The sequence below is a fragment of the Dicentrarchus labrax genome, unplaced genomic scaffold, assembly GCF_905237075.1.
Source record: "Dicentrarchus labrax unplaced genomic scaffold, dlabrax2021, whole genome shotgun sequence".
In the NCBI taxonomy this organism is placed as follows: domain Eukaryota; kingdom Metazoa; phylum Chordata; class Actinopteri; family Moronidae; genus Dicentrarchus; species Dicentrarchus labrax.
In genome coordinates, this window is record NW_026136714.1 from 4723408 (window position 1) to 4750928 (window position 27521).

Genomic DNA, 27521 nt, shown 5'->3' on the forward strand with positions numbered 1-27521 from the left:
TGTGATCTAAATAAGGGCCTGTGTGTCATTCAACTAGAAGGAATTCATCAGCTGGTTGAACTTTGAAAATCTCTGAATTTCTTACATTACAAGTGTTTTGTATAGAATTATATCTCAAAGAAAGATTAATGTGACTGATGTCAATTTTTATATAAAATTTTATTTCACGCTTTAAAGGCTGTGTTTTATTGTGTGTGTTTATTGAAAGCGACTGAACACGGTGACCGGATTTGTGCTTTTATTTTGAAAGTGCCATCCCCCTGTCAGGTGACCCGCTTCATCATGTGACTGGTTCTGGTATAAACGATGGCGTCCAGGCTAAACAAGACGTCTGCGGTTGGAGGTTTCTCAAAGGTTTTAAATGTTTTAGCAGTTTTATCCGGTTTGTGTTTATTGTTTGCGTCCGTCGGAGCTGAAATACGAACCGCTGTTATTGACAAACAAACCGGACAGCTGTCGGTCGTCGACGGATACCGAGAAGGTTTTGTGGCTTGGGCGAACTTCACTGATGACATTAAAACATCAGGGTGAGTTTTAATTTTTCTACTGTTACTTTAACTAATTTATCATCTAATCTGTGTTTTGCACTGCACACAAACAGCATAGAAACTGATTGCAGAAGTAAAACACATGACAGGAAAGGTCAATATAGTCATCATCATATAATGGACCTCAAATTAACAATGTGGTAAAACCCAATGGAAATAAATGAAAATGCACAAAGATACATGGAAACAGAGAAAACACATGACAGCAATACAAAATTCATCATTTAAAGAAGGGAAAAAAGGTACACGGGTATAGGAAAATAAAATAAAACAAAATGTAATAATTATATAATAGACTAGTAAGTAATTAAATGTATCTGTTTTTATAAAGAGGAAGCTGAAAAACACATAAACAGAAGTTGATTCCTAAGCTGGGATGTAAAGATCTGCAGTGACCTTCAGTTGAGACAATTACAGGAAAACAAAAATAACCTTTGTTTTCCTTTAAGGTTCATTGTAACGCATAATAACAATAATAATAATAATAATAATAATAATACTGTGTACCGTGAAACTGTGATATTTAGATAGTTATGATACCATGAGAATTGCAACCCTACTCCTTATGTATTTGAGGGCCACCTATGAAGGAATTTACCTTCTTTACATTAAAGGTAAAATGGTCATTTGCATTCGCCTGTGACTCTTCCAAAGCAATAAGTTAAGCTTGTCTACTTGGTTGATTAGACTATTAGAGCAGCTGCTACTTACTGCTAAGAAACAAAGGTGTATAACAGACATAATGTGTTGTATATGCCCTATTTAGACCTATATCCAATGTGATTAGGTTAACCATATAGTTTCTTGTTTAAAACCAATATCTAATCAAATTGGCACACACTAGAGACCTTGTTACCTTTAGTGGATCTTGTGGTTTTAGGTATGAATTATATCTCCAGTCAGGAAGTCACCTTCAGATTTGGGTGGCATTTAAGATCCATTCACTCGTACATCTGACTCCTTTCCTCCTTCATCGACCTACAATAGATAATTCTGTGTAAACCATGAAGGTCTCCTGGAAACTCCTTCAAATTATAAGTTAACCAACTTTCTTTCTGTCCTTCTCACCACCTATATAAAAATATTGTAAAGCTGTACACAGATATGTTTTTTCATGTATTCCTCATTTGCGCTCTCTCTCTCTCTCTCTCCTTCAGCTGGTCTTTCTTGGAGGTCACTACCAGCAGTCAGTACAATGACAGTATCCAGGCTTATGCTGCCGGTGCAGTGGAGGCTGCACTCACATCTCAGGTCAGCTTCATTCTGCAGGCCTGACTGAGCTCGACTTAACCCGACAGTCTAAATGTTTCTATTGGCTTACTTTACATTTCATTCAACATTTGTGTATGTTTCAGCTCATCTATAAGCACTGGATGAACACTCTAATGGGTTACTGCGGGCCCTTCACGTCTCAGTCTGTTTACTGCGAGCACCTTAAGGCTTTCATCACAACCAACATGCAGTGGATTCAGGAGCAAATAGAGAAGCAGCCAAGTTCACCCTACTGGTACCAGGTACTTAATGACCATTTGTAGGGTGAATGAAATCCCTTGCATGGAAAGAAAAATGTTAAAAGGCTTGTTTCTGGTTGTCAGGTGCGTCTGGCACTGCTGCAGCTGAAAGGTCTGGAGGACAGCTACAACGACGAGCTGTCATTTCCAGTAGGGCCGTTCTCCTTCAACCCATTTGGTTTCCTGTAAGTGGTTATCTGCATTTCTTATTGATGTTTCTTTACTGTTCCTGAGATCAATAAATGTGTTTCTTACTGTTGTTTTAAATTCTCCACTGCTACTCTGTTCAACCAGACTTTTCCAGCTGGGCGGGGATCTGGAGGACTTGGAATCGGCTCTGAACAAATCCAGCCAAACTCGTCCTCTTGGGTCCGGCTCCTGTTCTGCTCTCATTAAGCTGCTGCCAAACAACAAGGAACTGCTGGTCTCACATGACACCTGGAACGTCTACCAGGCCATGCTGCGCATCATGAAGAAATACATCTTTGCCTTTAGAGCTTCTCCTTTAGGTAGTTTACTGATGCAACTGTGTGTCCTGTTAATCACTGTTCTTCTTGTTAAGTGCCTCATTATTTACATTAAAGGAATAGTTCCACATTTTGAGAAATATCCTTATAATGATATAATGTGTTCATTATAATGTAATAATGAGCTTCAGAGGTAGCTAGCTAGCCATTTACCTCCGTTTCCAGTCTTGATAAACACATATTTCCCAAAATGTCCAACTATTCTTTTAAACCATGCGGCCATAAACCAAAAGCCCCTTTTTCAAAAACATAATTTACAGATTACATTAGATTAGAATACAGATTATTATGTGCTGTTCTTTTTCAGGCAGTGATCTTCTTCCTGGAGGAACTCAGGCGTTCTCATCGTATCCTGGAGCGATCTTCTCTGGAGATGACTTTTATATCCTGAGTAGCGGCCTGGTGAGAACTCTTTGTATTGGGCATGATGGAATTGGGCGTTTAGCAGTCCCTCCAGGAAGTTGTGTTTGAAACTAATAACGCAAACACAATCAATCCCTGTGAATCCTGCATGACATTGCAATTTTGTCAAAGAAAATGAAGCATTTTAGGCTGCAACCATCCCAAAAAAAGCCTGGGAAATCCTGGAGGGACTGGTAGTACTCTATAGTATTTTAATTGAGTAATGCTAGATGAAGCACTTTCTTCTTGCTTACTATCTTGTGTCTCCAGGTTACCTTGGAAACCACCATTGGCAACAGTAACCCTGCTCTGTGGAAGTTCGTTCAGCCCACAGGAACTGTCATGGAATGGCTGAGGAACATTGTGGCTAATCGACTGGCTGCTACTGGCAAACAGTGGGCTGAGATATTCAGCAAGTACAACAGTGGAACGTGAGTGTTACACTCCAGGAAGAAACCTGGCTCTCATAAACCAACATTATCACCACTTTGTCCCAACGTACTCTCCTGAGTGCTCCTGTTGTCTTCTGCTTTTTGTTTTATGTGCAAAAGTCTCATTGATTTTAAAATTAGATAAGATTTTGTGTGAGCTTTGACTGTCATGTGGATTGTTTGGAGTAAAGGGAGAAGAAAAGTCGAGTCAAGAGTCACATGAGAAAGCATACAGCTGTAATGGGGTCATCAGAGAGTTTGTTGTGCAATGCTGAATCAGTTACTTCAGCATCACATTGATATACAGTAAATAAATACATTAAAAATCAGTGAATGTCAGTAGAATAAAAGTTGAATGCTCAGTTTGGACTGTGTGTGTGTGTGTTTGTGTGCTTTGTAGGTACAATAACCAGTGGATGATTGTGAACTATAACCACTTCACTCCGGGAAAGACTGACATTAAAGAGGAGCTCTTTGTTGTTCTGGAGCAGATTCCGTAAGTGTTTGCACCCACTCGTAAATCAAAACACGTAATTTAAACCAGGGGTAGGCAATCTGCGGCACTGGATCCACATCTTCAGTCTTTTGACATTTAGAGTAGCTGACCCCTGATTTAATCTAACCTTTTCCTGTCTTTGAATGCTGCAGGGGACTCGTTGTTTACACTGATAAAACTCAGGAACTGCTGGAGAAAGGCTACTGGGCAAGTTACAACATACCGTAAGTACCGGGTTTGGAATCAGTTTTAAGTTACATGTGGTCTGACATGTTATATGTAAAACTTTATTTTGTTCATATGTGCTCACATGTAGGTACTACGTGGAGATATTCAATGCCAGTGGCTGCAATGAGCTGGTTGAGAAGTTTGGCCCGTGGTTCTCTCTGGACCAGAATCCTCGAGCTCAAATATTCAGGAGAAACCAGACAGCTGTTAAAGATGTGGACTCAATGGTCCGCCTAATGAGGTGAGGTCCTGCACAGGTTTGGTGGTTTCTGTCGTGTGCTAGATTGATCGGCATAATACAAACAAACTTTAATGTTATTTGTTATATTTTCATAGGCTACATTAATTGTAATTGTATTCATGAGCTGCGGTGTCTCTCCTCAGGTATAATAACTTTAAAGAAGACCCGTTGTCAAAGTGCGAAGGCTGCGATCCACCTGCAAATGGAGAGAACGCCATCTCTGCCCGTTCAGACCTGAACCCAGCTAATGGAACATATCCGTTTGGCGCCTTAAAGCAGAGACCACATGGAGGAACAGACATGAAGGTTTTTATTTTTCAGTGTTCTGTGTGGCTGTGGAACATAAATGATAAATCTACAGGTGTGAAGTAACTAAGTACAAATACTTTGTTACCATACTTTTTTCAGGTATCTATTATTTTTATATTATAACTTTTTACTTTTACTTCCTACATTTTTACACAAATATCTGCATTTTCTGCTCCTTACATTTTCAAAACAGGCTTGTTACTTTAGTTTTAATGCATTTGAGGGTAATAATCGATTATTATCATTTTTTATTTTGCATCATTACAAGCCTTCCCAACATTAAGACGTGCATATCATGCATGACAAGATGAAACGGACAAAAGAGTTTGAATTTTCCGTTACTCTTCAGTTTACTTTTATACTTTGAGTCCATTTCAGAGCCTGTGCTTTGTCACTTTCACTTGAGTTAAAGTTGAATCAGTTTAACTAGTTTTACTGGATTTTTAAAAATTTTTATCTTTATCTGTACGTCTACTTGAGTAAAGAATGTGTGTCCTTTTGCCACCTCTGGCTAACTGTGATGCATTGTGTGTGTGTTCCTGTGCAGTTGACCTCGTACGGGATGTTTCGTGACTACGGTATGATAGCCGTGAACGGGCCAACATGGGACCAGGTGCCACCCTTCCAGTGGAGCACTTCCCCCTACAAAGACCTGCTGCACATGGGTCACCCTGACACTTGGACATTCAAGCCTGTAAAAGTCACCTGGACTCCTTAATTGCTATCATACTGTATACAAGTGGCATTATAAATGGAAATACTGCCAACTGTGCTGTGTGAAGTTTTGACAAAGGGAAATGGTACTTTAATTCAGTGTGACATGTCTTAATGAACACAATAGTCGTGTTATTGATTCTCAGGAGAGTGGCAATAATATTCTGGAGGCCTGCAGTGTTGCATTATTTGCATAATTAAAGCACAGAAAATTAAAGAGAGCTTTGAATGTGAGACAGGATAACCAAGAACAACAACTCTGCTGTTGTAAATTGGGAGCTTCTACATTAGATTATGTTTTATTTTAATTTTCATGTTTTGTTTATCGTTCTTATACTAAATGTGTGAAAATGTCAATTCCACTAATTCTGATGGTTTATTGAGTTATTGGAGTTGTTGGACTTCACCTTTCTTTATAGAAATCACCAAGTACAATTATTGATACAGATACAGATGCAAATGTTCTGTTACGGTTAAGACAAATGTGTTGATCATGAGTTGTGTTGAATGTTGAATATTTTCTAAATAAAAAGCGCCCTGATTGTTGCCTTTTTTTAAATATAATTTTGTATTACTGCCTGGTTTTAGTATTTGGTCCGTATTCAGATTCATATGAACCTATTGTTCATGACATTTGCATAAAATGGAAATTCATCTTTAGAACTAGCATATGGCAACAAAAACTATACACTAAACAATACATTATATAGCAACGCACAAAAACTTTACGGTAGAAAGTTAAAGTGACTAAGTGGTAAATTACGTTAATGAAAGTGATGGACATGTAAGCTTACATAAAAATAAAAAGCAGTTGTATGCAGGAATACTTCAACTGTAGATCTGACGTCTGGATTCAAGGAGCTTTCAATGTCAGCATATTTAAATTAAAGTGCTGAACAGGCAAACTAGCTGAGCATACCCAAATACCTTTGGTCCAGTAGAAATTAGAAACTGAAGTTGTTCATAGATATCTAACCAAAAGGGCCCTGGTGAGTATAATGTTTAATATGTATAATTAATAATGAAATGCAGATAGCAACATGCCTAATTAATTATCATTAGATTCAGGTTGAGTCATTGTCTTGTTAATTTTAGTATCTTCAACCACACTTTACATTGGTAATAATTTAAACAAGTGGGCCTATAATTCACTGGAAACACAGTGTGCTATATTAGGTTATATTCAGGCTCCATATAAATTATATAATGTGGTTCTGTTAAAAAAATAACCTGTGAAGATGATGTTATATGTGTTATATTAACACAAGAAACATTATTTCCAAAAATTATCGGCTGAATGTTAATATTGGAAAAAATATCTATAAAACTATAAAGAAAAAATATTATTACAAAAATAATACAACATAATACACAATAATAAAAATGGTCTAAGTCACCTGACCCACGTCATAGTCGTCATCACAGCGATGAACTGCCGTAAACTGACGGCGCTGTCGTAACTGTCGTGTTGTTATCTTTGTGCTGCTTTAAGTGAACTTTAAACATCTTAAATGTCACGAACTGCAGTTCAGTCGCCGTCGAGAAACTCACGTGTGTCTGGATTTTCTCTGCTCAGATACAAGGTATGAACAGTTAGTTAGTTAATAACATTACATTGACAGTAACGTCGTTGTGAGTTTGCAGCTGATACATGGTGGACAAGTTACACGTCTCCTGCTGCTCTGTAGTCCGCACTAAGAGACTTAATGTGTCTGCAAACAGTAGTTCTTTTTCACAAACAGGGGCCATTAGTTTAAGGGAGTTTTCCGCCATTGTCAGCAGTTAAAGTTCACAATTTGTGCCTTGTTATGTTTATCTACAAGGTCAGAAGACATGTGCCAAATAAAGCCAAAATCATTAGTTTCTTTAATCTACTGTTGAATGTCATTATGCTGAAAACAGTAGCTACATTCACCCAAAGAAGTCCTTTGATTGTGCTTCTGAATTACTAAATGATCTTAATTAAACTAGCACTACCAAAAGGTACTGTGGATAATAAGTAAACAGTAAAAGAAGAAGATATACTTTATTGATTCCCTTGGGGAAATTGTTCTTTTCACTCTTTCTTTATACACACACACACACACACACACACACACACACACACACAGGCTGAAATGCACACTTCATGCACTTTTGGATATGCAAAGGCGGGAGAGATGGTGGAGTGATGGGGCTGCAACGTTACCGGACTTGAACCGGCACCCCTCCAGTTCCCAAGCCAAGTCCCTACACACTGAGCTACTGCCGCCCCATTAACTGAGGTGACTCTCTTTTTCTTTGCAGCCTGTCACATCCTCGCTGTATGTGGAGTCTGATGATGGGTTTGTGGCAGCCAGTGACCAACCTAAGAGATTATGTATCCCAGAATCCTCCAGCGGTGACATTTTTCCTGTGTCTGCTGATTCTGGCTGTCTCATTCATCGGCCTCAGCTCTTACAGCTACACTCACACTCTGCCTAACCCTGACACAGTAAAGGTAAGGACTCACTAATCCAAATTCACTGAATGGAGATTGGAAGCTGTCTCGGAAAAATGTGTCAGGTTTGAAACAGGTTTGATCACAAATGTGGAAACTTCAGTAATGCTTAGACAGCTGTTGTCTTCAGGCGGATACGATAACCGACTACCTGCTTCTTATGGCCGATAACAATAAGCTGATGGATCATTTCACATTTTTGTATTTTAAAGTTATTTTAAAGTTTTTATAACCTGTAGTTTTTACACTCCTGATGGTAATAAAAGCCAAAATGTGGTGACCAAAGATGGATGATGTTTCATAGCTCTGACTAGGGATGTGTATTGGCAAGAATCTAGCGATACAATACAATCACAATACGCGTGGTTACGAAATCAATATATTGTGATATATCGCGATATATTGCAATTTTAAGAACCAGAACAGTGAGATCTGCATTTGTATTGTAGCCCTTTACATTTACAACACTGCTATCTGGTTGTTGGGGCATAACCACAAAAATATCCCAAAATGAAATATCGCAATATAATATTTTTCTGTATTTTCTTACACCTCTACCTTAAACCAAACCAAATTTAACTGACTTTACTATTAACACAACAAAAACAGTTATGACTTTTCAAATTTTATCATAACAATTTCAATCAATCAGTAGTTTCTCATAAAATAGATTTTTTTTTATTATTATGGACCAATAATTTATTGGCTGTAATTTAATTATTGGGATAATTTATATTAATATACATTTCCCGTTATTGAATCATATTTTATGTATCCTGATAACTTTTGTGTATCCCTAGATTTTTTTTGTGTGTGTTTAGATTAGCCAGGCCTCAGCTGAGCTGATATTCTACCATTAAATCCTTTCACAATCTGTTAACAAGATCGAGATCTGATGCACAAAGGCAAACGTAATGTTGTGTAAGCTGTGTGCTTGTATTTTTGTGTGTCCTGAGCAGATATTGATGTGCTAATCATACACTTTATTCTTCTCTTAGGACTGGAACCATCTCCTGTCCTCATTGTCACAGTTCCAGCTGTGTGCCAAAGCCAATGCAAGTTCATCTGAGTTTGTCTCGCCAGTCCCCTCCCCTCTGATGGATACAGACACTCTTAACTCTACAGAGACTCCTTCTGTCAGCCGTTTGCATCTTAAGGTTCCTGTAGTTGTGACTTCCAACTCAAACAGTGGCTCTCTAAAGGATCTTGGACTACACGCTGTCCTCAAAGCCAGGCAGCTACATCTTGGAGGTTTGTATTGCCCCGGATTGGCTTTGTTGTTACATAAAGTGTATATAACCATAAATACTCACTAATAATTGATTGTTTTACTCTGCAGGCAATGAGACTGTTAATGTGACTCTAGAGTTTTTGTCTGGAAATGATACCTACACCTGCCTCACCATAAGTGCTCCAACACAACTCCTGCCTATGAGGCTGTAAGTTCATTCACACTCAAGTTTGTGTTTCTAAGCTTCCTTAATGTAAATCACCACCTATTTTGTTATATAAAAATAATGTCTGTAAACTCACAAATAAGTAATATTGTGTGTTTTTCTGCATGTGTTGTATACTTTAATGAAGACTTCCACCAGAGTGCCCTGCATCTGAGAAAAACATCTCACCCATCCACGTGGAAGCGAGCAACCAGCCGCCTACAGCATTACAAACCTGCTACAGTCTACACTCCGAGAATGACCCAACACTCACAATCATGTTAACACAGGTACAACACGTGTCCCGCATGCACAACATGACTTTCTCGGACGTGATAAAGTCAGATAAAATCTTGCCTTGTCAGTCATTCTCTACTCTCATTCTTTAGGAGGAGCAGAGTGTGGCAGAGCGGCATCTGTTAGAAGTCAGTGTGTGTCTGCTAGCCGTTTGTCTGATACTCTGTTTAGCTGCTAGTCTGACACATTCGCTCATACGTCGACACCACTGGAATGGACTGGATCTACAAAATGTAAGTAATTATTATGTTTTTGTATCTTCTACATTTTGTAAGTTTGATATTTGTAAACTAGAGGATTATGCAGATGAAAAGTTTTAGGTATAAGTACACTAATTGTAGAAATACTACAGTAACATGCAGTTATACAGCGGATGTAGGGTTGCTGTTTGGGTTCACTTTCATTAACATTTTTAATATCTTCTGCATATATGTTGTGAAATGTGAAGATACTGTTTTAACCTAACCTTGCTGCTTTGCTTTATTTGCAGGAGCCCTTAATTGACACCTGAACATTGTTCCTCCTCTACATCCAGAAGAAATCAGTTGCTCTCTTGACAGAGAACAGAAATATTTGTCACTTGTTTTAAGGCATCCAACCAGTTTTACAAAGGAAACCAGTTTACATGTCATGGGGAGTACTGCTCAGCCTGTGAAAACACTGTGTAAGGACTCTGGGACTCTGGAGGGAGCTCTCTGAAGCCTGAAAAATAAACCCAGGTGATGTCACCAGGGTTATCTCAGCTTGGGTTTAGAGACTATTATTTATGTAGGATCTAGCAATTTCAAGCTTGACTCATACTGGGGAGTAAAAGTCAGTTTCTTCTGCATTAATTTTGACCATTTTTAATCGATTAACATGTTTCCAAACTTGTAAGTGCAATACTAAAACAGTATATGTATTATACAATATCCAAATCATAAACTCAGATACAGAGATATATTAATACAGATACAGTGATAAAGAAGGAGTATATTTTTTTAATGGGACCATGGTGTAATGAGGACAACTGTCCAGCTACTCTGTTTATTAGTCATACATTCACTATCCAGTCTGTTATGTTCAGTGCATTCCAGGACTTATTTGCTTTCTGTTGAACTACCTTGTCTTCTTCAGTTCCAACGTTTCCCAGAATTACTGTCAATAACTTGTAGAAAATGGACATTTACATGTTGCATTCAGCTGAGTGAGAGCTCACTCTATTGAGACTAAGTGTTATTCCAGTCAAAACGTAATTATTATTTTTTTTAAACTGTGAAAGTATTCTTTGTTTCTAATTTCTACTGGACCAAAGGTATTTGGGTAGGCTCGGCTAGTTTGCCTGTTTAGCACTTTAATTTAAATATGCTGACATTGAAAGCTCATTGAATCGAGACTTCAGATCTACAATTGAAGTATTCTTGTATACAACTGCAGTGTGTTATATGACTTTCACAGTGCTAGAACCTTTAAGAAACACTGAAATGTATCTTACTCCTAATTGAATTTGTAAGCAACAGATAGTGTTTAAGTTAGAAAAAAGAAAAGGGGTGCAACATCTGCAACGTCGCTTTAATACAAGCCATTTGTAAATTGTTTTAATAACAAAGAGTTAACAGGACACTAAGTAGAGTAAATGTGAAATTACTAGTGTTATTAATTTACTGACATGTCCTCCAATCTGCAATCCAATGATTTTCACATTACAGTGGTCAAAAAGGCATCCTGTTTTCCAAGTTTTAACAAGAATGAAACTTTAATAATGATTAATATAAAAACTGGATGGAAACTGGATTCATGTTGTGAGTCTTTGGTTTCAGGTGTCTTTTTTTACAAGTAGCCTACTCCTGTTTCATGTGTGGTTCTGCTTAGTGAAGGGAAGCTACTAATGTAACCAGTCTTGACTTGGTGCACTCATACATACAGTACAGGTAATAATAAATGTTTGCAGTTGCACTCAAATTACAGCAAACTTGCAACCTTTAATCAGTTTGTAGTGCCGCCCAGGACCAGCAGTGGAAAAGGGAGATCAAATTTGGAGATCAGAATTATGATTTATGGTATTAATGTTTTTTAAGAGACCAAAACAGTTCATAAGAGCCACACCGGACAGCTGCCAAGCTATATTAATGTTTCATGATCTGTATACCTGCAATACAACACTGATTATACCTGTCATTTTAGGGCAATGGTTATGAACTTGAGGGTTGGGATCCCCACTAGGGGTCACCTAAGCTCAGGGTCACGAGGCCTTCTTGATTTTAAGTGGTGTAAGCTTATAACTTAAAACATATAGTATATACAGTAGGCCTATATCTTTGCATTTCATTGATTATTGTGACAAAAAATTTAAATAGTTTTAAAAAGTTTAGATCTAAAAAAAAATCTAAACTTTGAAGACTAGAACACAACACAAGCTGTAACAGTTTAAAACACTGAATCTGTCAAAAAAGAAGCCCAGTAACTTAGACTTAGACAGACTTTATTTGTCATCTGGATTTGCATCAAAATCAAATGACGTTACAATGGCACATGGCACAACAGGAATAAAGGAGAGGCAGTATGCACAGTCAAAACTACGTATGATTGTTAAAATAAATAAAGACAGAACATTTAATAAAAAGTTCCTAAAATATCAGGATAACTCATCTCTGATCAATATTCACAGGAAATAATCTGTTATATTGTTCACTGGCTGCCTATTCAATTTAGGATCCATTTTAAAATTATTTTATTTGCTTTTAAATCCCTGAATGGTCTTGCCCCGCCCTACCTATCTGAGCTTCTACACCCCTATATACCCATCCGCCCCCTCAGGTCAGATGATCAGCTGCTCCTGAGTGTGCCTAAAACTAAGCGGAAGCTCAGAGGGGACCGTGCCTTTGCTGTGTCTGCTCCTAAATTATGGAATGATCTGCCTCTGCACATTAAACAGGCCTCTTCTCTGTCTGTTTTTAAAACCAGTCTTAAAACCCATCTCTTCTCTGTGGCCTTTGACCCCTAGTAAGATGTCGACTTTATTTACTTGATTTATTTTTTGTATTTGTTATTTTTTACTTTTTGATTGCTTGTTATTGCATGGTTATTATTTTTATTTATGTCTTTTCTTTTTTATTGTTGTATTATATGTTATTTTGCGCCTCATGTGGGCTGTTATGTCTTTTATTTATGATGTCTTATTTATTCTCCTGTACAGCACTTTGGTCAACTTTGGTTGTTTTAAAGTGCTTAACAAATAAAGCTGGGTTGGATTGGACTATTTGGGTTCATTGCATTGAATACACAAACACAATGTCACTGGGAGCCACTAAATCTGGGGGCACTGAGACAAACTGAACAACCTGTGTGGCAAGGTACACCTCGTTTACGTCGGAACGTCTCCTCCAATCACCGGTGAGAATCTTTACATGCTGCTCTCCTATTGGCTGAGCGCTGAGAAATAGAGGCGGGCTCTCCGCAGAGGAGAGGCAACCCCAAGTAACCAACGTCGGAGCGGTTGGATCCTTTCGCGGCCTGGCGGATTGTTTCATGTCAGGGCACCAAACAAAAAAAACGTTACAAAGTAATTGCACCTGCTCGGAGGGATTATTACAATAGCGTTAAGACACAACAAGGTCGTCGTCACATGAAAACGGTCTGCAAAAGTCGGTGAAAATGTACTTGATATGACTGACGTTACATGTTTCCACAGTGTGATGCTAACTCCAGCTAGCTGCCGTTAACGCTAACATCGTAAACACTCTGTGGGAGAGAAGCTAATGTCCGCTAGCTGCACATTGCTAACGCAGCATTGAACGTTAGTAACAGTCGCATACGTGTTGGTATGTTAATGTATTCACTGCTAATAGCTCGCCTAGAGGCGCACTTTGCACTTTTAACAATTAAAATGTTGTCCCTAAACAGGCCTCCCACGTGGTACCCTTCATATGGGGAGGTGGAGGCTTTTCAATGAGTCGTGGGTGTTAACTTGTCCCTTCTGACTTGTTGTAAAGTGTGCACATCAGTTGTTGTCAGCTCAGGTCCCTGGTCAGTTAATGTGGACTATGTGTTAAGGCACTTCGTAGGTTAATATACAAGACCTGTGATGGTTTCCTCCTCCTCCTCCTCTTGTAGAATGAAAGCTCTTTATTAGATCTCGGTTCGTCTGGACGAAGACAAACAGCAGACCAGGAAGGAACAGGAAATATTTGTGTCTGGTCATGGCCTACTCCAACTACAGCAACCTGAGCAGGGCTCAGCTTACCTTTGAATACCTGCACACAAATTCGTAAGTACCGGTTTTCTGGTAATTCAAGTGTTTATGAACTTGATACTACACATGATTATAAGAAAAACTTACATTAAATGCTGCAAACTAGACATAGTAGACCAGCTCATCTGTGTAAGTAGTCTTTGCAAGGTCCACAGATGGCTGGAAAGATCAAATACCCATCATTAATGTTTGTACAGATACACCATAACACTATAAATAACCCAACCTAAAAGCTTATTTGGCTAGATGATCAGGTTTGATCCTGTTAAACCTGATTAGATCTTATACTTAAAGAACACAAGAATATGCTCTCATTTTATTTATGTGTCAGTTTACATTTAATAATTTGCCCTCCATCAAAAATAGTGTCTAAAGTCTGCACGGACCATTTAATGTTATGTTATGCAATACTTGTAACATCTGTTCGCTAACACTTATCACACACAGTGTCTTTTATTTGTGGAATGGAAAATATGTAGTTTTTTTTACTTATAACAATTGCTCCTGCAGATTTAACCCTTAAATGCATGGTTGTATAACACAGATTAAGCCATATTCAAATCTTAGAGTCTCCTTGTAACCTTTTCAGAACATATTAACAATAAAAAACACATTTTAAATGAAATTCGTTAATTAGTATTACAGCGTTGCCTGCTATATTCCATACTTATATTGTAGAGTCTTACACATAACCTACTCTAATTTCTCATACACTTACACCTGCTAAATTATTCAGTAATCACAAATCATGATCACCTGCTTGTGGACATTACAAGCGCTCCAATGTTTTGCGGTCGAGCGTGGATGGATGTTTTTGTTGGAGTTCCTCCGCTGAAGCTGGTCTGTTTCTGGTCAAACCAACTATAGACTTTCTGATCATCCACCAGTGTTACTTGTGAGATGTCCTGGGTTCCTAAGGTGGAAATCTGGCTGGGAACACTACTTAAGAGTACACAGCATACGTTTATAGCAATAAGGTCAAAGCAGTGGAGGTAACTGTGTGAGGCTCCCTCATCAGTCTTCTCTTGGGACCACTACTTGGACGGCATCTTGACCGTTGTCCCATTCAGAGCTCATGTCGTCTGAGCTAACTTTGTAATTTTCTAGTTCTGCTATTTAATGTTCGATTTCATAGATGACAAAAAAACCAATTCCTCATCAAGGTTCTTTTTACAGCGACTGTCAATGAAACTGCAGCTCTGCACTAAACCACATTTATTTATAGTAACACTGAGGCAGCCGCGCTAGCATGAAGCCAAACTGAAAAACACATACCCACTATAGCTTGTATCCGCCATTCTGAAAATAAAAAAAAGTAACACTCTTACACACCTCAGCCTCAAGTGATCCCACAGACGTTTTAGACATGAGAAAAGTTTGACAGTTTGACACCAGATCACTGTTAGTTTGAGAAATTCCAGCGAGTTGAATGCTTAAATAAATTAAATGGTTGCTTGATCAAAAACTGTTTGTGTAGTAATTCTGCAAGCCATTGTGAACAAAATTTTGCATTATGGCTTTTGATTAACAGGCATGTGTGTCACTGATTTATTTGTGCCAATTTGAAACTTGTCTGACTCTGAATTTATTGAATAACTCTAAAAAAAGAACATGGTCACACGTTACACAAGTCAACCCTGGTGTGGTGTTGTTCACAACACTGTTATGTATTTAACAAGCAGTTGCAGATGCGCTGCAGAAGTGAGGATGAAGCCCTTATCCTATTCCTTATCCGTCATATTGCTACAAGTAGGCCTAAACATTTTCTTGTGATGTAGCCTGACTGAACAAGGCGGTCTATGTTTGAATATGAAGCGGTGGTGCACCAGTAAACACATTTTAGAGAGACAGATGATATGGAATGAGCCTGGGCTCATTTCCAAATCCACTGCTAAGGGATTATACACAGGTCCAGGAGGGTTTAACCACAGGAGCAGGACTAAAACAATTAGTGCTTCTATTAAGCATTTGCCTTACCTTACATTTATAAATAAAATTGACTGGTGAGCTTGAAAGTAGTTTAATGCTCCAGGAGAAGAGTTTTTAATACAAGTATAACCAGTTTTTGTTGTTGTTTTGTCACAAGATGTTGTCAGTAAGTGGTAATAGAGGAGAGGCTCTAGGTATTATATGAATAAGGACCCAAACACACCAATTGGCAGAAATACATGTTGTATGACTGAATAACTCCACACAGAATATTAATATGGAGATCAGCTCCTGACAACAAGTATCTCTTATACACCCTCTTCCTCTGACCACCTTGCCCAGTTAACTCTAGTTAAATCCCTTTTTATTAATCAAGTTTATTGAAATTAATCAAATGTTTGATCTGTTTTCAGGACAACCCACGAGTTCTTATTTGGAGCCTTGGCCGAGCTTGTGGACAATTCGAGGTAACCATAATGTTTAAGCAAAACCTGTAATTGTTGACAATTTATGCAGCCTAGGAAACATATTGTTTTAGTCTAATGTCTTTATTTGTAGTAAGTGGAAAGTCTCACATTGGGTTTATTTCTTCCACAGAGATGCCAATGCCACACGAATAGACATCTACACAGGTACACCTCTGAATAGCTCTCAATAACACTGAAGCATACACATTGATTCATTTCTTCTAACACGGGTCTTTCATCTTTCTGCGTTACAGAAAAAAGGCCAGAGCTGCGGGGCGGCTTTATGCTCTGTTTTCTGGATGATGGTATTGGAATGGACTCTAGTAAGTACTTTATTACCAGAGAAATCACTTCAAGACAGTTTTTATTTCATGATTAAAGGGGCTTTCTGTGGGTCCATTGTGAGGTTGTGTTATTTATTTTGTGTGTGAAACGTGATGCTGATTAGTATCTATCTTTCATTAGATGAGGCAACCCATGTAATTCAGTTTGGAAAGTCAAACAAACGGTCCCCTGAGTCCACTCAGATCGGCCAGTATGGAAATGGACTGAAATCGTAAGATCTTCACCCAGTTCTTGTGATTTATGACATTGTACATTTACGCTAGTGTTTGAATAATTTCACATATCACTGTCTTTGTTTTCACAGCGGATCTATGCGTATTGGGAAAGACTTCATCTTGTTCACAAAAAAGGGCAACACGCTGACTTGCCTTTTCCTGTCAAGGACTTTCCACGAAGAAGAGGGACTGGATGAGGTCAGGGTCAACTGTTGGATCTCGTTGTTTTTTCATACACTTTGTATAAGCAGCAAGTTTTCTTCCTTATTATATTTGTGAGACTTCATTATAATAGAAAAGAAACGTGTGTGCTATTGTTCTATGTTATGTGTCCATGTATTTTCTTGTTACCACACAGCCAAGAAGGTGTTGTAAAACTAGATTTCTTCCTTATGCAGTTACTCAGTCAAGTGTACTCTGCCATTACTTATCATTACTTACAGCTGTTTATGGATGCCTAGGTTTTCTTTGACTTGTTTACATTAGGATCCTCTCTCTTCAGGTGATAGTGCCTCTCCCCTCCTGGGATCTGAAGACCAAGGAGCCACTGACCTCTGACCCAGAGAAGTACGCCATAGAGACAGAGCTGATCTTCAAATACTCACCTTTTAAAAATGAACACCAGTTGATGGAGCAGTTCAACAAAATAGAAAGCAGCAGTGGTAAGCATATGGATGTGTGTCTCCATGTGAAGACAGGGTTCCTCCGCGTCCTGGGAAACCTGGAAATTTAGAGACTAGTTTTTGAGTCACAGAAACACCAGGAAATTGATTTTAAATAACCAAATATACTGGAAATAATATGTTGTCCTGGAAAATGTTGTATTTAAGCCCTCACTCGGATCGCCTATGTAAACCTAGGTGCGTATTTGGTGTGGAACTCTACTGTTGGTAGAATAAACTGTATGGCACTCTGGTTTAGCAGATGTAAAGTGGAACTTACTTGCAGAGATCTTTTTGGCATTGATTCTATTTGTCTCTTCTCATATGTCCATGCATACATCCTATTAATTAACAAATCTCTTGTTGCTTTGGTTGATAAATACATGCATAGTGATGTTAATTGTACGTGCATTGAACACTTAAAAATAAGATAAATTCTACTTGATTTGAATTGTTACTGATGCCTGTAGCCCAATGAAGTCAGAGTCAATTTGCCCAAAACCCCAGTATTGTCAAGAAAATATCCTGGAAATAATTTCTTAAAAAGAGTGGGAATGCTGAAAGAGATTTATTTTATTACTAATTATTTAGTTAGTTCATAGTTCATAGCCAAATGTCCAACATATATTTTTTCTAAAAACAATCTCTATAAAGCTTTAGTGTTTGGGAGTTACATGGTTGAAACTGATTGTTATTGTTTACTTTTGTGTTGTATTAAAAGGTACTCTTGTGATCATCTATAATCTGAAGCTGATGGACAACAGAGAACCAGAGCTGGATGCAGAGACAGATCACCAGGACATACTGATGGCTGGGATGGCTGTTGAAGGAGTGTGAGTGGGATTCAAGTCCTTTTAGCCGATGGGATCACTAAACCACAGTGAAAGGAATCATAATTTGAACTTTTATCTTCATACCATTGAGCAGAAATGTTGTTCCTGTCACAGGAAGCCAGAGAGAAGGTCATTCAGGGCCTACGCTGCTGTTTTGTACATCGACCCACGCATGAGGATTTTTATCCAGGGACATAAAGTCAGAACCAAGAGACTGTCCTGCTGTCTATATAAACCGAGGTAATATGACAACACACTTACACTTTCTCTGTAATACTGTATCCCAGTGACAAGACTTTAATTATGATTCCTTTTGTTAATAGGGTTTATAAATACTCATCAACTCGTTTCAAAACTCGAGCTGAGCAAGAAGTGAAGAAAGCAGACCACCTTGCTAAGATTGGTGAGTCTGTGTTGGAAATGAAGGGATTTCATTTACATTTTGCTTTCGTGTTGTGACTCTCTCACTCACATTAGTTAACAATTGTGTTCTTTATTTCAGCGGAAGAGAAAGCCAGAGAGGCAGACAGTAAGCGCGTGGCACTGGAGGCCAGTTTAGGAGAGGACCTGTCAAAAGATTCACGGGTATGCCAAAGAGGATATTTTGGTTAATTTGTCGTGTAAATTAACTGAAACTGCCGCACAATTTGATCTAAGGCTGTTATAATGTCTCAACTCCCTCTACCTTCTCTTCTTCTAGGCAATCCTGAGAAAGGTTCAAGATTCAGCCATGATGCTTCGACGGGATGCCGACATGAAGAAAAGGATTCTCGAAGCCAAACAGAAGTATGATAGAAAAGATTGTAAAATCCTATTTCTGCTATTTACAGATTTATAAACACAAGTTTTTTTTCTCTCTCTCTCTCTCTCTATAGCCTGGCAATTTAAGAAATTTACCTTTTTAGTATTAGAATAGTTTTTAGGTTTTCATTCGATACGATATGAGGATTTTTTTTTTAAATTTGGCACAAACATCCATTTGGACTAAAGAATGAACTAATTAATTTGGTGGTCAAAGGTCAAGGTCATTAGGATCTCATACATACTTTTGGCTATAATTCAAGAATTGAGGGCAATATTTCACAATTGATCAGACAATGAATTGGTGACAACTTTGACTCAAAGGTCTTGTGATCTAAAAAAAAAAAAAGGACCTTGATAGATGTTTTTGGTCAAATTGATACAGTAATTATGACAAACATTCACACAGAAGGTCAACTTTTGCTATTACATTATAATGATGTAGTGAAAAACACTTTTGGCCATTATTCAACACCATAGCTCGGGAACAGACAGGGAGATTGTGGCCATATTTCACAGTTGGTCGGACAATGAATTGGTGACACTTTTGACTCAAAGGTCATTGTGACCATAAAATAAGTTTTTATCCATAATTTAATAACAAGATTTCCTGATTTCACAGACATGTTGACACACAATGAGTAAACAATAACAAGCACAGTATGAGCTTTAATCTGTCCATCTCATCCATTCTGCTTTTCACTTACTGCCTCATTCTTAATTTCGAATGTCAGCAGAGTCACGTGACTGCAAACAAAGTATTGGAGTGCACCTAGCTAATCGTGATCCTGTGAGTGACTGAGTGAGTGAGTTGTCACATCTAAAAAATGCCAGGATAAAACGAAAGCACTACATTTTTATAGCTATACTGTCTACGAATCTGTCACATAGTAATCAAGTACACATGTAATGTATATTCACTGGAATCATACATATGTATGTGTCATCAATGTAGTGATAACTTCCATTTAGTTAGTCAACTATATATTCTGTTCACTTGAAAAGGTCGTCAAACACAGCACTTTGTTTTTGCTCAGCTTTTTCTGTTTCCCTTAACTCTTCAACACTTCCTTGTTCCTCAGAGCATTAAAGGAGCCCAAGGAGCTGAATTTTATATTTGGAGTGAACATTGAACAGAGGGACCTGGATGGGATGTTTGTGTACAACTGCTCTCGTCTCATCAAGATGTACGAGAAGACAGGTCCTCAGCTGGAGGGAGGCATGTGAGTAATATATGCACATCGATACTGAAAAGTCACAGTGTTTGAGTGATTAAGAAGAATGTTTTAAAGTTGTGTGATTTGTGTATTTTAGGGCCTGTGGAGGAGTGGTCGGAGTAGTGGATGTCCCATATTTAGTTCTAGAGCCTACTCACAACAAACAGGACTTTGCAGATGCTAAAGAGTATCGACATTTACTGAAATCCATGGGGGAACATTTAGCTCAGTACTGGAAGGACAGTAACATTGGTGAGTTTCTCTGAATTGTCAGATTTCCATTTGCTGCCGGCACCTGACCTGCACAGTTCAAATACAGAAATCAGCCTTACAACGAGCTGTCAAGTAGGACTGCACATAACAAGGATTTTTTGGTGTTTTGTGACTCACATCTTTACGTCACAGTTAGTGATCAGTTCCTTGTGATGTGGCACAGTGCAGGTGTCTCAACATTATACAAATGTAGCATTTGCTTCAGCTAAGCTTGTTACCATCACATCTTGATGTCTGTTTTGGACCTCCCAGTCCAGGTGCAGCCTAGTTCAAACGCACTAGGTCATACTAGGTGTCTGCTGTCATAGCCTCCTCCTTGCTGCATTACACTGCCCTCCCAATCACTCTGCATTGTGCACACACCTGCACAGCAGCAGTAAGGAACATGTGGAAAATGAAAAGTGTTCACTTAAAAAATACCCACTTCAATTTACATTTTTATTTGAATAGATACGTAGTTGCTCTATGGAAGGCTGTGTGTCTGTGTGTGTTATGCAGCTCAGAAAGGTATAGTGAAGTTCTGGGATGAGTTTGGATATCTGTCCGCCAGCTGGTCTGCACCTCCGTCATCAGAGCCGAGATACAAGAGACGTCGTGCCATGGAGATACCACTTACAATTCAATGTGGCAAGTTACAGATCCACACATACAAAACACAAATTCACACACATACTATATCTCACAAACTTACACTGACTCTGATTCTGCTCTTTATCTTCAGACAAATGTTTAAAGTGGAGAACGCTGCCATTCCAGATGGATGCTGTGGACAAACGCTACCCAGACAGTTGGGTGTGTCTTATGAACCCCGATAGCAACCAGGACAGGTACACTCAGAAGGTTGTTTTGTATTATATGCAGTGTTTCTGTGGGTAACATTTGCTGCCACAGCTTAAAAAAAATCATCACAAAAGAAAACAAAACATTCTGCCATCAATCATCTGATCCACTTCCTCAATAAATACACAGTTGTTGTTACTGTGCAACATCCAGTGGGACACTTCTCTAAACTTTCTCTAAAACTCCTCAATGTTTTTGTGTGCGATGGAACAGCAAAGCACAGCAAACCATGCTATTTGTAGTGTGTGTTTTGTGCTTTCAGGTGTGACGCTCCTGAGCAGAAACAGAATTTGCCATGTGGTGTTCTGAAGAAAGACAAGCAAACAGCTGAAGACAAACAGAAAGAGCTCACAGAGAAAATCAGACTGCAGCAGGAGAAACTAGAGTCCTTGCAGGTATCTCTCTCTCTGTCTCTCTCTCTCTGTCTCTGTCTCTCTCTCTCTGTCTCTCTATTCTGTGGACATCAGGATATAATAAATTGTATTTCCTATCAGAAAACCAGCACCATCAAATCTGCAGCAGATGTTAAGAAGCTCCCACTCGAGGTCAGCATGAAACCAACAGAGAGCTCCTCTCAGGTACAGACTTCTTGTGCTTTTGTTACTTTGTAGCTTCAATTTATTACTTTTATTTTTACTCTTATCATCTTTGAATATACAAGGATACAAGGGAATGTAGTTGTCATTTACAATGCAGGGTTGTATAATGAGGTTAAGGCTGTAGTTCCCTTTTATGCTCCTTTTTTTTAATGAATAAGTCATGAACATGCATGATTTAACATGAGTTAACTTTTATTTTGAAGTAAGCTAGTCACAAGAAGTGCATAGTGTTTATCATTTTCATATTCTCACTACTACGTAAGCTGTTCATTTTAGACAAACTCGTGCCTGTATTTTTTCTGGTTTGTTCATAATAACTTCTCCACAAATGAAGCACATAGTAGCTCACTAACACTGTAGGCAGTGTTTTTAATTCATTCTCTCACTGAAATGTTTGTTTGATGTCTCCTTTTCACATTTTGTTGGTTCAGGCAACTAGGTCTTCTGAAAGGTCCACAGCACGCCCCCGTTCCCCACCACTCCCAGCTCATCTAAAAAATGCCCAGAGTACCCCTCCATCTCGTGCAGCTTCTCAGCGCCTCACACGAACACCTGCCTCTCCACCACCCAAAGTCGAACCATCCAGGTCCAGAGCTGCAGCAAAGCCTCCTCCACCTGCAGCAAGGCCTGCACCCAAAGCTACTGCCAAAACGCCCCCATCCAGTCGCAGCTCACGGGTACGTTACAGGTTTTAGGGAGTATTTCACTATTACAACAAGTACTAATAAAAGGTTTTGTTGGTGAAGGTGTTTAATATGGCTGCATGCACAAGTTAAACCCAAAAAACTGTGATAAAGTGATATTTGTCCACATTACATAGACACCCGCCAAAGCATCATCAGCCAAACCAGCAGCTGCTGGACAACGCAAGAGAATCATAGAGCAGGAGGACAGTGAGGAGGAGGAGGAGGAGGAGGAGGAGGAAGAAGAAGAAGAAGAAGAAGAGGAGGAGAAGGAGGATGACAACAGTGAGGGAAGTGAAGAGGAAGAACCACAGACAAAGAAATCCAAGATGGCCGCAGCAGTTGGTAACCGTGGAAAAGTGGTAGAGAAGGCCACGCCTCCCAAACGCGGCAAGTTGGACGAGGTAAACACACACTTCGTAGACTTTTCTTTGGCGTCAGGTCAGAAATGTTCACCTCAAATCTTTAATTGTACTTCTAATATATCAATACTTCAAAATGTTCACATATATAGAATAAAATGGCAACATTAGCAATTCTGCATAAACTGTTCAAGTAAATGAATCAGCCTTTGTGTGTCAGTCTGGCTGTGTGGTGCATTGTGCAACCGGCTGTGAGGACCGTGCTGTGATGGTGTGTGCTGTTGTCTTATTCTGCTGCTTGTTGCCTCCTCTTTTGTTACCACTTGTCTCCCACAAGGATTAACTTCTAGGAAATGAATGAAAGGAACTTAATGAGGAAGGTTACTCATATTTTGGCTTGCTTTTTATTAGTATCTGAACATAAAATAACAGCAACTAAAGTACAATAATAAAAGGCATATGCTCCTCTATGTGTCCATATATAGGCTGTAACTAAGGGCTACTTTCACACTGCAAGCCTTGGCATTCAATTCGGATTTATTGCTCAGATCTGGGTTTTGTTTGGTTTGGCTGTTCACATTATTTTTTAAATGTGGCCCATATCAGATTCATTGTATCAGTGTCAGTGTCATTGCTAATATTCAGTTATATTCAGCTTTACAGAAGACTACTACTGTGACAAAGCATCTTGCCATCTGGGCACTAATGGCATTAAAAGATATTTTCTGATGAGATACTCTTGGGCAAATCATTTTTATCAATAAACTGCAGCAAGCACTGCTTAACTAGCTTCCTGCTGTTTTTGGACAGCTGGCAAGATGGTGACTCTGAAATCAGTTTTTTTCATATCATGAAAAGAAAAAGGAAGTGCAGACATTCACGGGTGGCTAAGTAGAAACACCCTGTTGCTGTTGACTTTGCAGGTTAAAACACTCTCACAGCCTGAGAAGAAAGGCGTTTCTACTCCTACACGGCAGACACCAGCACCACCTTCTGTCCCTAAATCCATTTCCATGCAACTGCATGGAGCTAAAGCAAAGGTAGCTTTACTTGGTCCCTCTGTCTACTACCCTCAAATAAAGCTGGGCTGAATCTGCTCTCACAACTTCTAACAATCTTGACAACTTAATCTTTTAGTTGATCTCGGTGTTGTGTCAGATAATCACTCTCTCGTCTAACAATCCTCTCTTGAAACCAAAGTCGAATTCTTCTCTAACGGCTCTCTGGAATCACGCATGCAATTCTCACCCAATGTCTGAGGTCACACTGGGACTCACTTCTTTCATTAACAGGACAAAAATAATTTCTTTTAACCTTACTTTAACTATCTTTTCAGTGAACGTTTTTCTGACTGCAGAGGTGGTCATGATTGTTTTGTTTTTGCAGGTCTCTGAGAAAGCTGCACAGCAAGAACCAGAGAACGACACTAAGAACGCTCAGAAAGGTGAAGATGATTGGCCGCTCTAAAGTGCCATGTAACGGTCATAGAACAGTAAAAAGAAAGCTATAACATTTAAATACATTTCTATCTATGTATTTTTTTTAATTTTTGTTTTTACAGATAAGGGTCTGCTGGTTGAAGTACGTGTCAACAAGGAGTGGTACACAGGAAAAGTCATTGCTGTGGAGTCAAATAAACAGAGCGTTCGCTGGAAAGTGAAGTTTGATTATGTACCTCGATCCACCCCTAAAGACCGATGGTAAGATGCTGTCTCTGTTTCTGCATTCAGGGCACATTTGGTTGTCATGCCAGATAATTGATATCATATATTTGTGTGTTTGTATGTCTCTCTGTCTCCGTGAAGGGTGTTTAAGGGTAGTGATGAAGTCCGGTTGATGCGGCCGCCATCTCCAATCAGTCAGACACCTGACACCCAACAGGAGACCGAGAAGGGGCCGGCACCCATGGAGCCAGACACTACTCAACCAGGAACCAGTCGAGAGGTCACCGATAGTCTGGTCACCATGTTGAGGTGAGCTGATTACAATGAATGAATGTTGTTGCCACACACAGCCAGAGCACATAGTTTCAGAATCATTCGTTATTTAAGTCTGATAGCACCGTGGTGTGTTCACTGTGCTGTTTGTGTTTCCAGGACAATGCTGCGTTACTTCTTCCCTCCTGCTTTTCGGATTCCAAAGGACGATGTTAACAGTATGACGGCTGAGGAGTTGGTGGCCTTTCCTTTGGTGAGATTGATAAAAGATGAATAAATAGATGACAAAGTCTTTATTTTACTAAAATTTACTGAACATGTATCGACACATTTACAGTTTCTGCTGCTGTGTGATGCTGCAGGTATTTAATAAAGTCAAAGGAAAGAATCTGACACGCAGCCAGCTGTGGACGGCATGCATGAAAGTTGGTTGGTTGGTTTGTGAACTCTGTGTTTGCACCTCCTGAGAGTTTCCTTATTTGAAAAGCCTGAAACACTGGAGCCAGCTGCAGAAACAGCTCCACTCCCTTTAAAAATAACTTTCCAGATCTTATAAAGCATCGGTGTGTAGCTGCAGCAGCTGCTCCATGTCAAGTTCTGCTCTGTTACATTAAAATACCTTGTGAAAATAAAAAATCCCAAATCACTGAGATGCCAGTTCGCATGGGACTAATATTATCACATGACATCAGTTTGGCCAAATATGCTAGGTAATTTACTTTTATAAATTACAGACAGCATAGCATTGCATAGAAAATGGATGCAATGTATCCAGCAATACTACACATTGAAATATTACTTAACCGATCTGGTAATGTGTTTAATTGTTCTTACTATTGTGTTTTCTTGCCCAGAATCTTGAGCACTGGTGTATTAACTAGTGTTTCTCCCCTCCCTCCTCCATTTAGAAAGAGTATTTCCAGCAGTATGAATCGGGTCTCCAGTCATTGTGTAACTCGTACCAGAGCAGAGCTGATGCCAGGGCCAAAGCTGTAGAAGAGAAAAGCAACAACGCTGAGGTCAAACTGAAGGAGGCAGACGAGAAACTACAGAAACTACGAACAAACATTGTAGCACTCCTGCAAAAAGTGCAAGAGGTGAGACTTGCTGCTTCATCTGTACTGACCGTTCATCTCAAATATACTCTTACCTGCTTTGTTTGCAAAACATTACGCATAAAGTAAAACAACTTTTCTGCACTTTTAGGACATTGACATAAACACTGATGACGAGCTTGACGCCTACATAGAGGACCTCCTTACCAAGGGTGATTAAAGAAGAGAGAAATGTAAGGGAGAGAAGAGGACTTGTACGTAAACAGACTGGCAGTTTTCATTCCAGCCATTACTTGCTGACGGCTCTCCAAGGACTCATGCTTGTGTGCAGAGTTGGCTGTGAATATTCTGGGATATTTTCATTGTTGAACCCTCCACTCGTTAAATCCGATTGTCATAAGTTTGATCTTTGATTTTGGTTGTTCCAGCGTTTAGTCTGCACCAGTGAGTTCTTTGAGTTGGGCAGATTCTCTGGTGTTTCTACATTGTTGGGTAGCCTTCTGGCCTGTGGTTTTCTCTTTAGTCCTTTTTATATACCTGCTTATATATGTTAATCTACGTTTAAGCCATCCTATCCTGATTGATCTTTGAAATAATTTGTGTAGGTTTAATACAATGTATGCTCCCTTTATGTAGTCAACTAATGCTGTGACAAACTGCAGTCTACATTTGTTCCTCATTTTGGTCCATCATCAGGTGAGAATCGGACACACCCAGTAATTAAAACTTGGGCTTGAATGGGCGGTTCTCTGCACTGCAGCCTGTACTTAAACATTAACGTTTATTTTTGTACACTAAAAACACATCAGTGTTGCCCATTACCTTCCTCCATCCTGGTCTGAGAGAAAACCAGGTTAATATTTTACCGTTGGGTGGTGCGTCACACCCACAATAAAAAAAAAACTACTTACTGGGTTTTATCAGTATGATTATTCCCATATATCCCTCCTGAATTTAAGCTATGACTGTTCTGTGTTTATTTTTGAAAGAAGAAAAAAAAACATTTAAATGCAAAAGTTGTGTGTTCATAATTATTCCGTGCCGGTGTCCTTCCTTTTGAACAGATTTTTAACATGTCATGGAAATGTTTTATTAAACGGTGCATGCTTTCGGTCTTTTTGTTCTGATCAGAACAAAGGATTCTGTATTTTTGACAAATCTTTACTTAGAACAATAAAACAGGTTAAGCAACACCTTTTGATCAATGTATGTCTGCTATTTTTGTATGCTAAATGACAAAATATTGGTTAACGGGAAATTGCATTTCGGTAGAGTGTTCAGTAAAAGTAAAAGCAATCTATTAGTTTCAGTAAAAACTAACTCTTAAAGGGTAAGTTCACCTAAATGAACCATAGGTGTGTTGACTGTCACCATTCCAGTAAAATTAAGGCAAAGGGAATCTAATTTCTGGTACTCTTAGCATTTATGTTTTTAAATTGTTTAAATTCAACAG

General features: G+C 38.9%; 3 protein-coding genes across 7 annotated transcripts; all 3 read left to right on the forward strand.

Moving 5' to 3' along the window:
• Positions 1 to 273: 273 nt before the first annotated feature.
• plbd2 (phospholipase B domain containing 2) lies at positions 274 to 5971 on the forward strand. Its single transcript, XM_051422850.1, has 12 exons — positions 274 to 527; positions 1706 to 1799; positions 1904 to 2062; positions 2144 to 2244; positions 2354 to 2568; positions 2894 to 2988; positions 3259 to 3419; positions 3820 to 3915; positions 4068 to 4139; positions 4232 to 4384; positions 4528 to 4690; positions 5241 to 5971. Exons 1-12 carry the CDS (start codon positions 307 to 309, stop codon positions 5409 to 5411), a joined length of 1701 nt encoding a protein of 566 aa, XP_051278810.1. The 5' UTR covers positions 274 to 306; the 3' UTR covers positions 5412 to 5971.
• Positions 5972 to 6845: 874 nt separating this feature from the next.
• On the forward strand, positions 6846 to 11392 carry zgc:158398 (uncharacterized protein LOC568894 homolog). The gene is made up of 7 exons (XM_051422867.1): positions 6846 to 6990; positions 7694 to 7886; positions 8885 to 9137; positions 9226 to 9325; positions 9471 to 9612; positions 9712 to 9852; positions 10110 to 11392. Exons 2-7 carry the CDS (start codon positions 7713 to 7715, stop codon positions 10128 to 10130), a joined length of 831 nt encoding a protein of 276 aa, XP_051278827.1. The 5' UTR covers positions 6846 to 6990; positions 7694 to 7712; the 3' UTR covers positions 10131 to 11392.
• Positions 11393 to 13069: 1677 nt separating this feature from the next.
• On the forward strand, positions 13070 to 27261 carry morc2 (MORC family CW-type zinc finger 2). Of its 5 annotated transcripts, none has more exons than XM_051422830.1 (28): positions 13070 to 13419; positions 13712 to 13865; positions 16193 to 16246; positions 16377 to 16411; positions 16501 to 16569; positions 16712 to 16802; positions 16896 to 17004; positions 17309 to 17468; positions 18190 to 18301; positions 18416 to 18541; positions 18625 to 18704; positions 18804 to 18886; positions 19002 to 19087; positions 20185 to 20325; positions 20417 to 20571; positions 21091 to 21219; positions 21314 to 21419; positions 21695 to 21827; positions 21927 to 22010; positions 22463 to 22708; positions 22852 to 23118; positions 24000 to 24116; positions 24463 to 24520; positions 24638 to 24776; positions 24882 to 25049; positions 25173 to 25266; positions 25922 to 26110; positions 26220 to 27261. In XM_051422830.1, the coding sequence occupies exons 2-28, from the start codon at positions 13798 to 13800 to the stop codon at positions 26286 to 26288; spliced, it is 3168 nt and encodes a 1055-aa protein (XP_051278790.1). In that variant the 5' UTR covers positions 13070 to 13419; positions 13712 to 13797; the 3' UTR covers positions 26289 to 27261. The 5 variants fall into 5 exon arrangements, with proteins under 5 accessions (XP_051278790.1, XP_051278792.1, XP_051278789.1 ...); XM_051422832.1 differs by having other exon boundaries at positions 13070 to 13254; XM_051422829.1 differs by having other exon boundaries at positions 13070 to 13242.
• Positions 27262 to 27521: the final 260 nt, after the last annotated feature.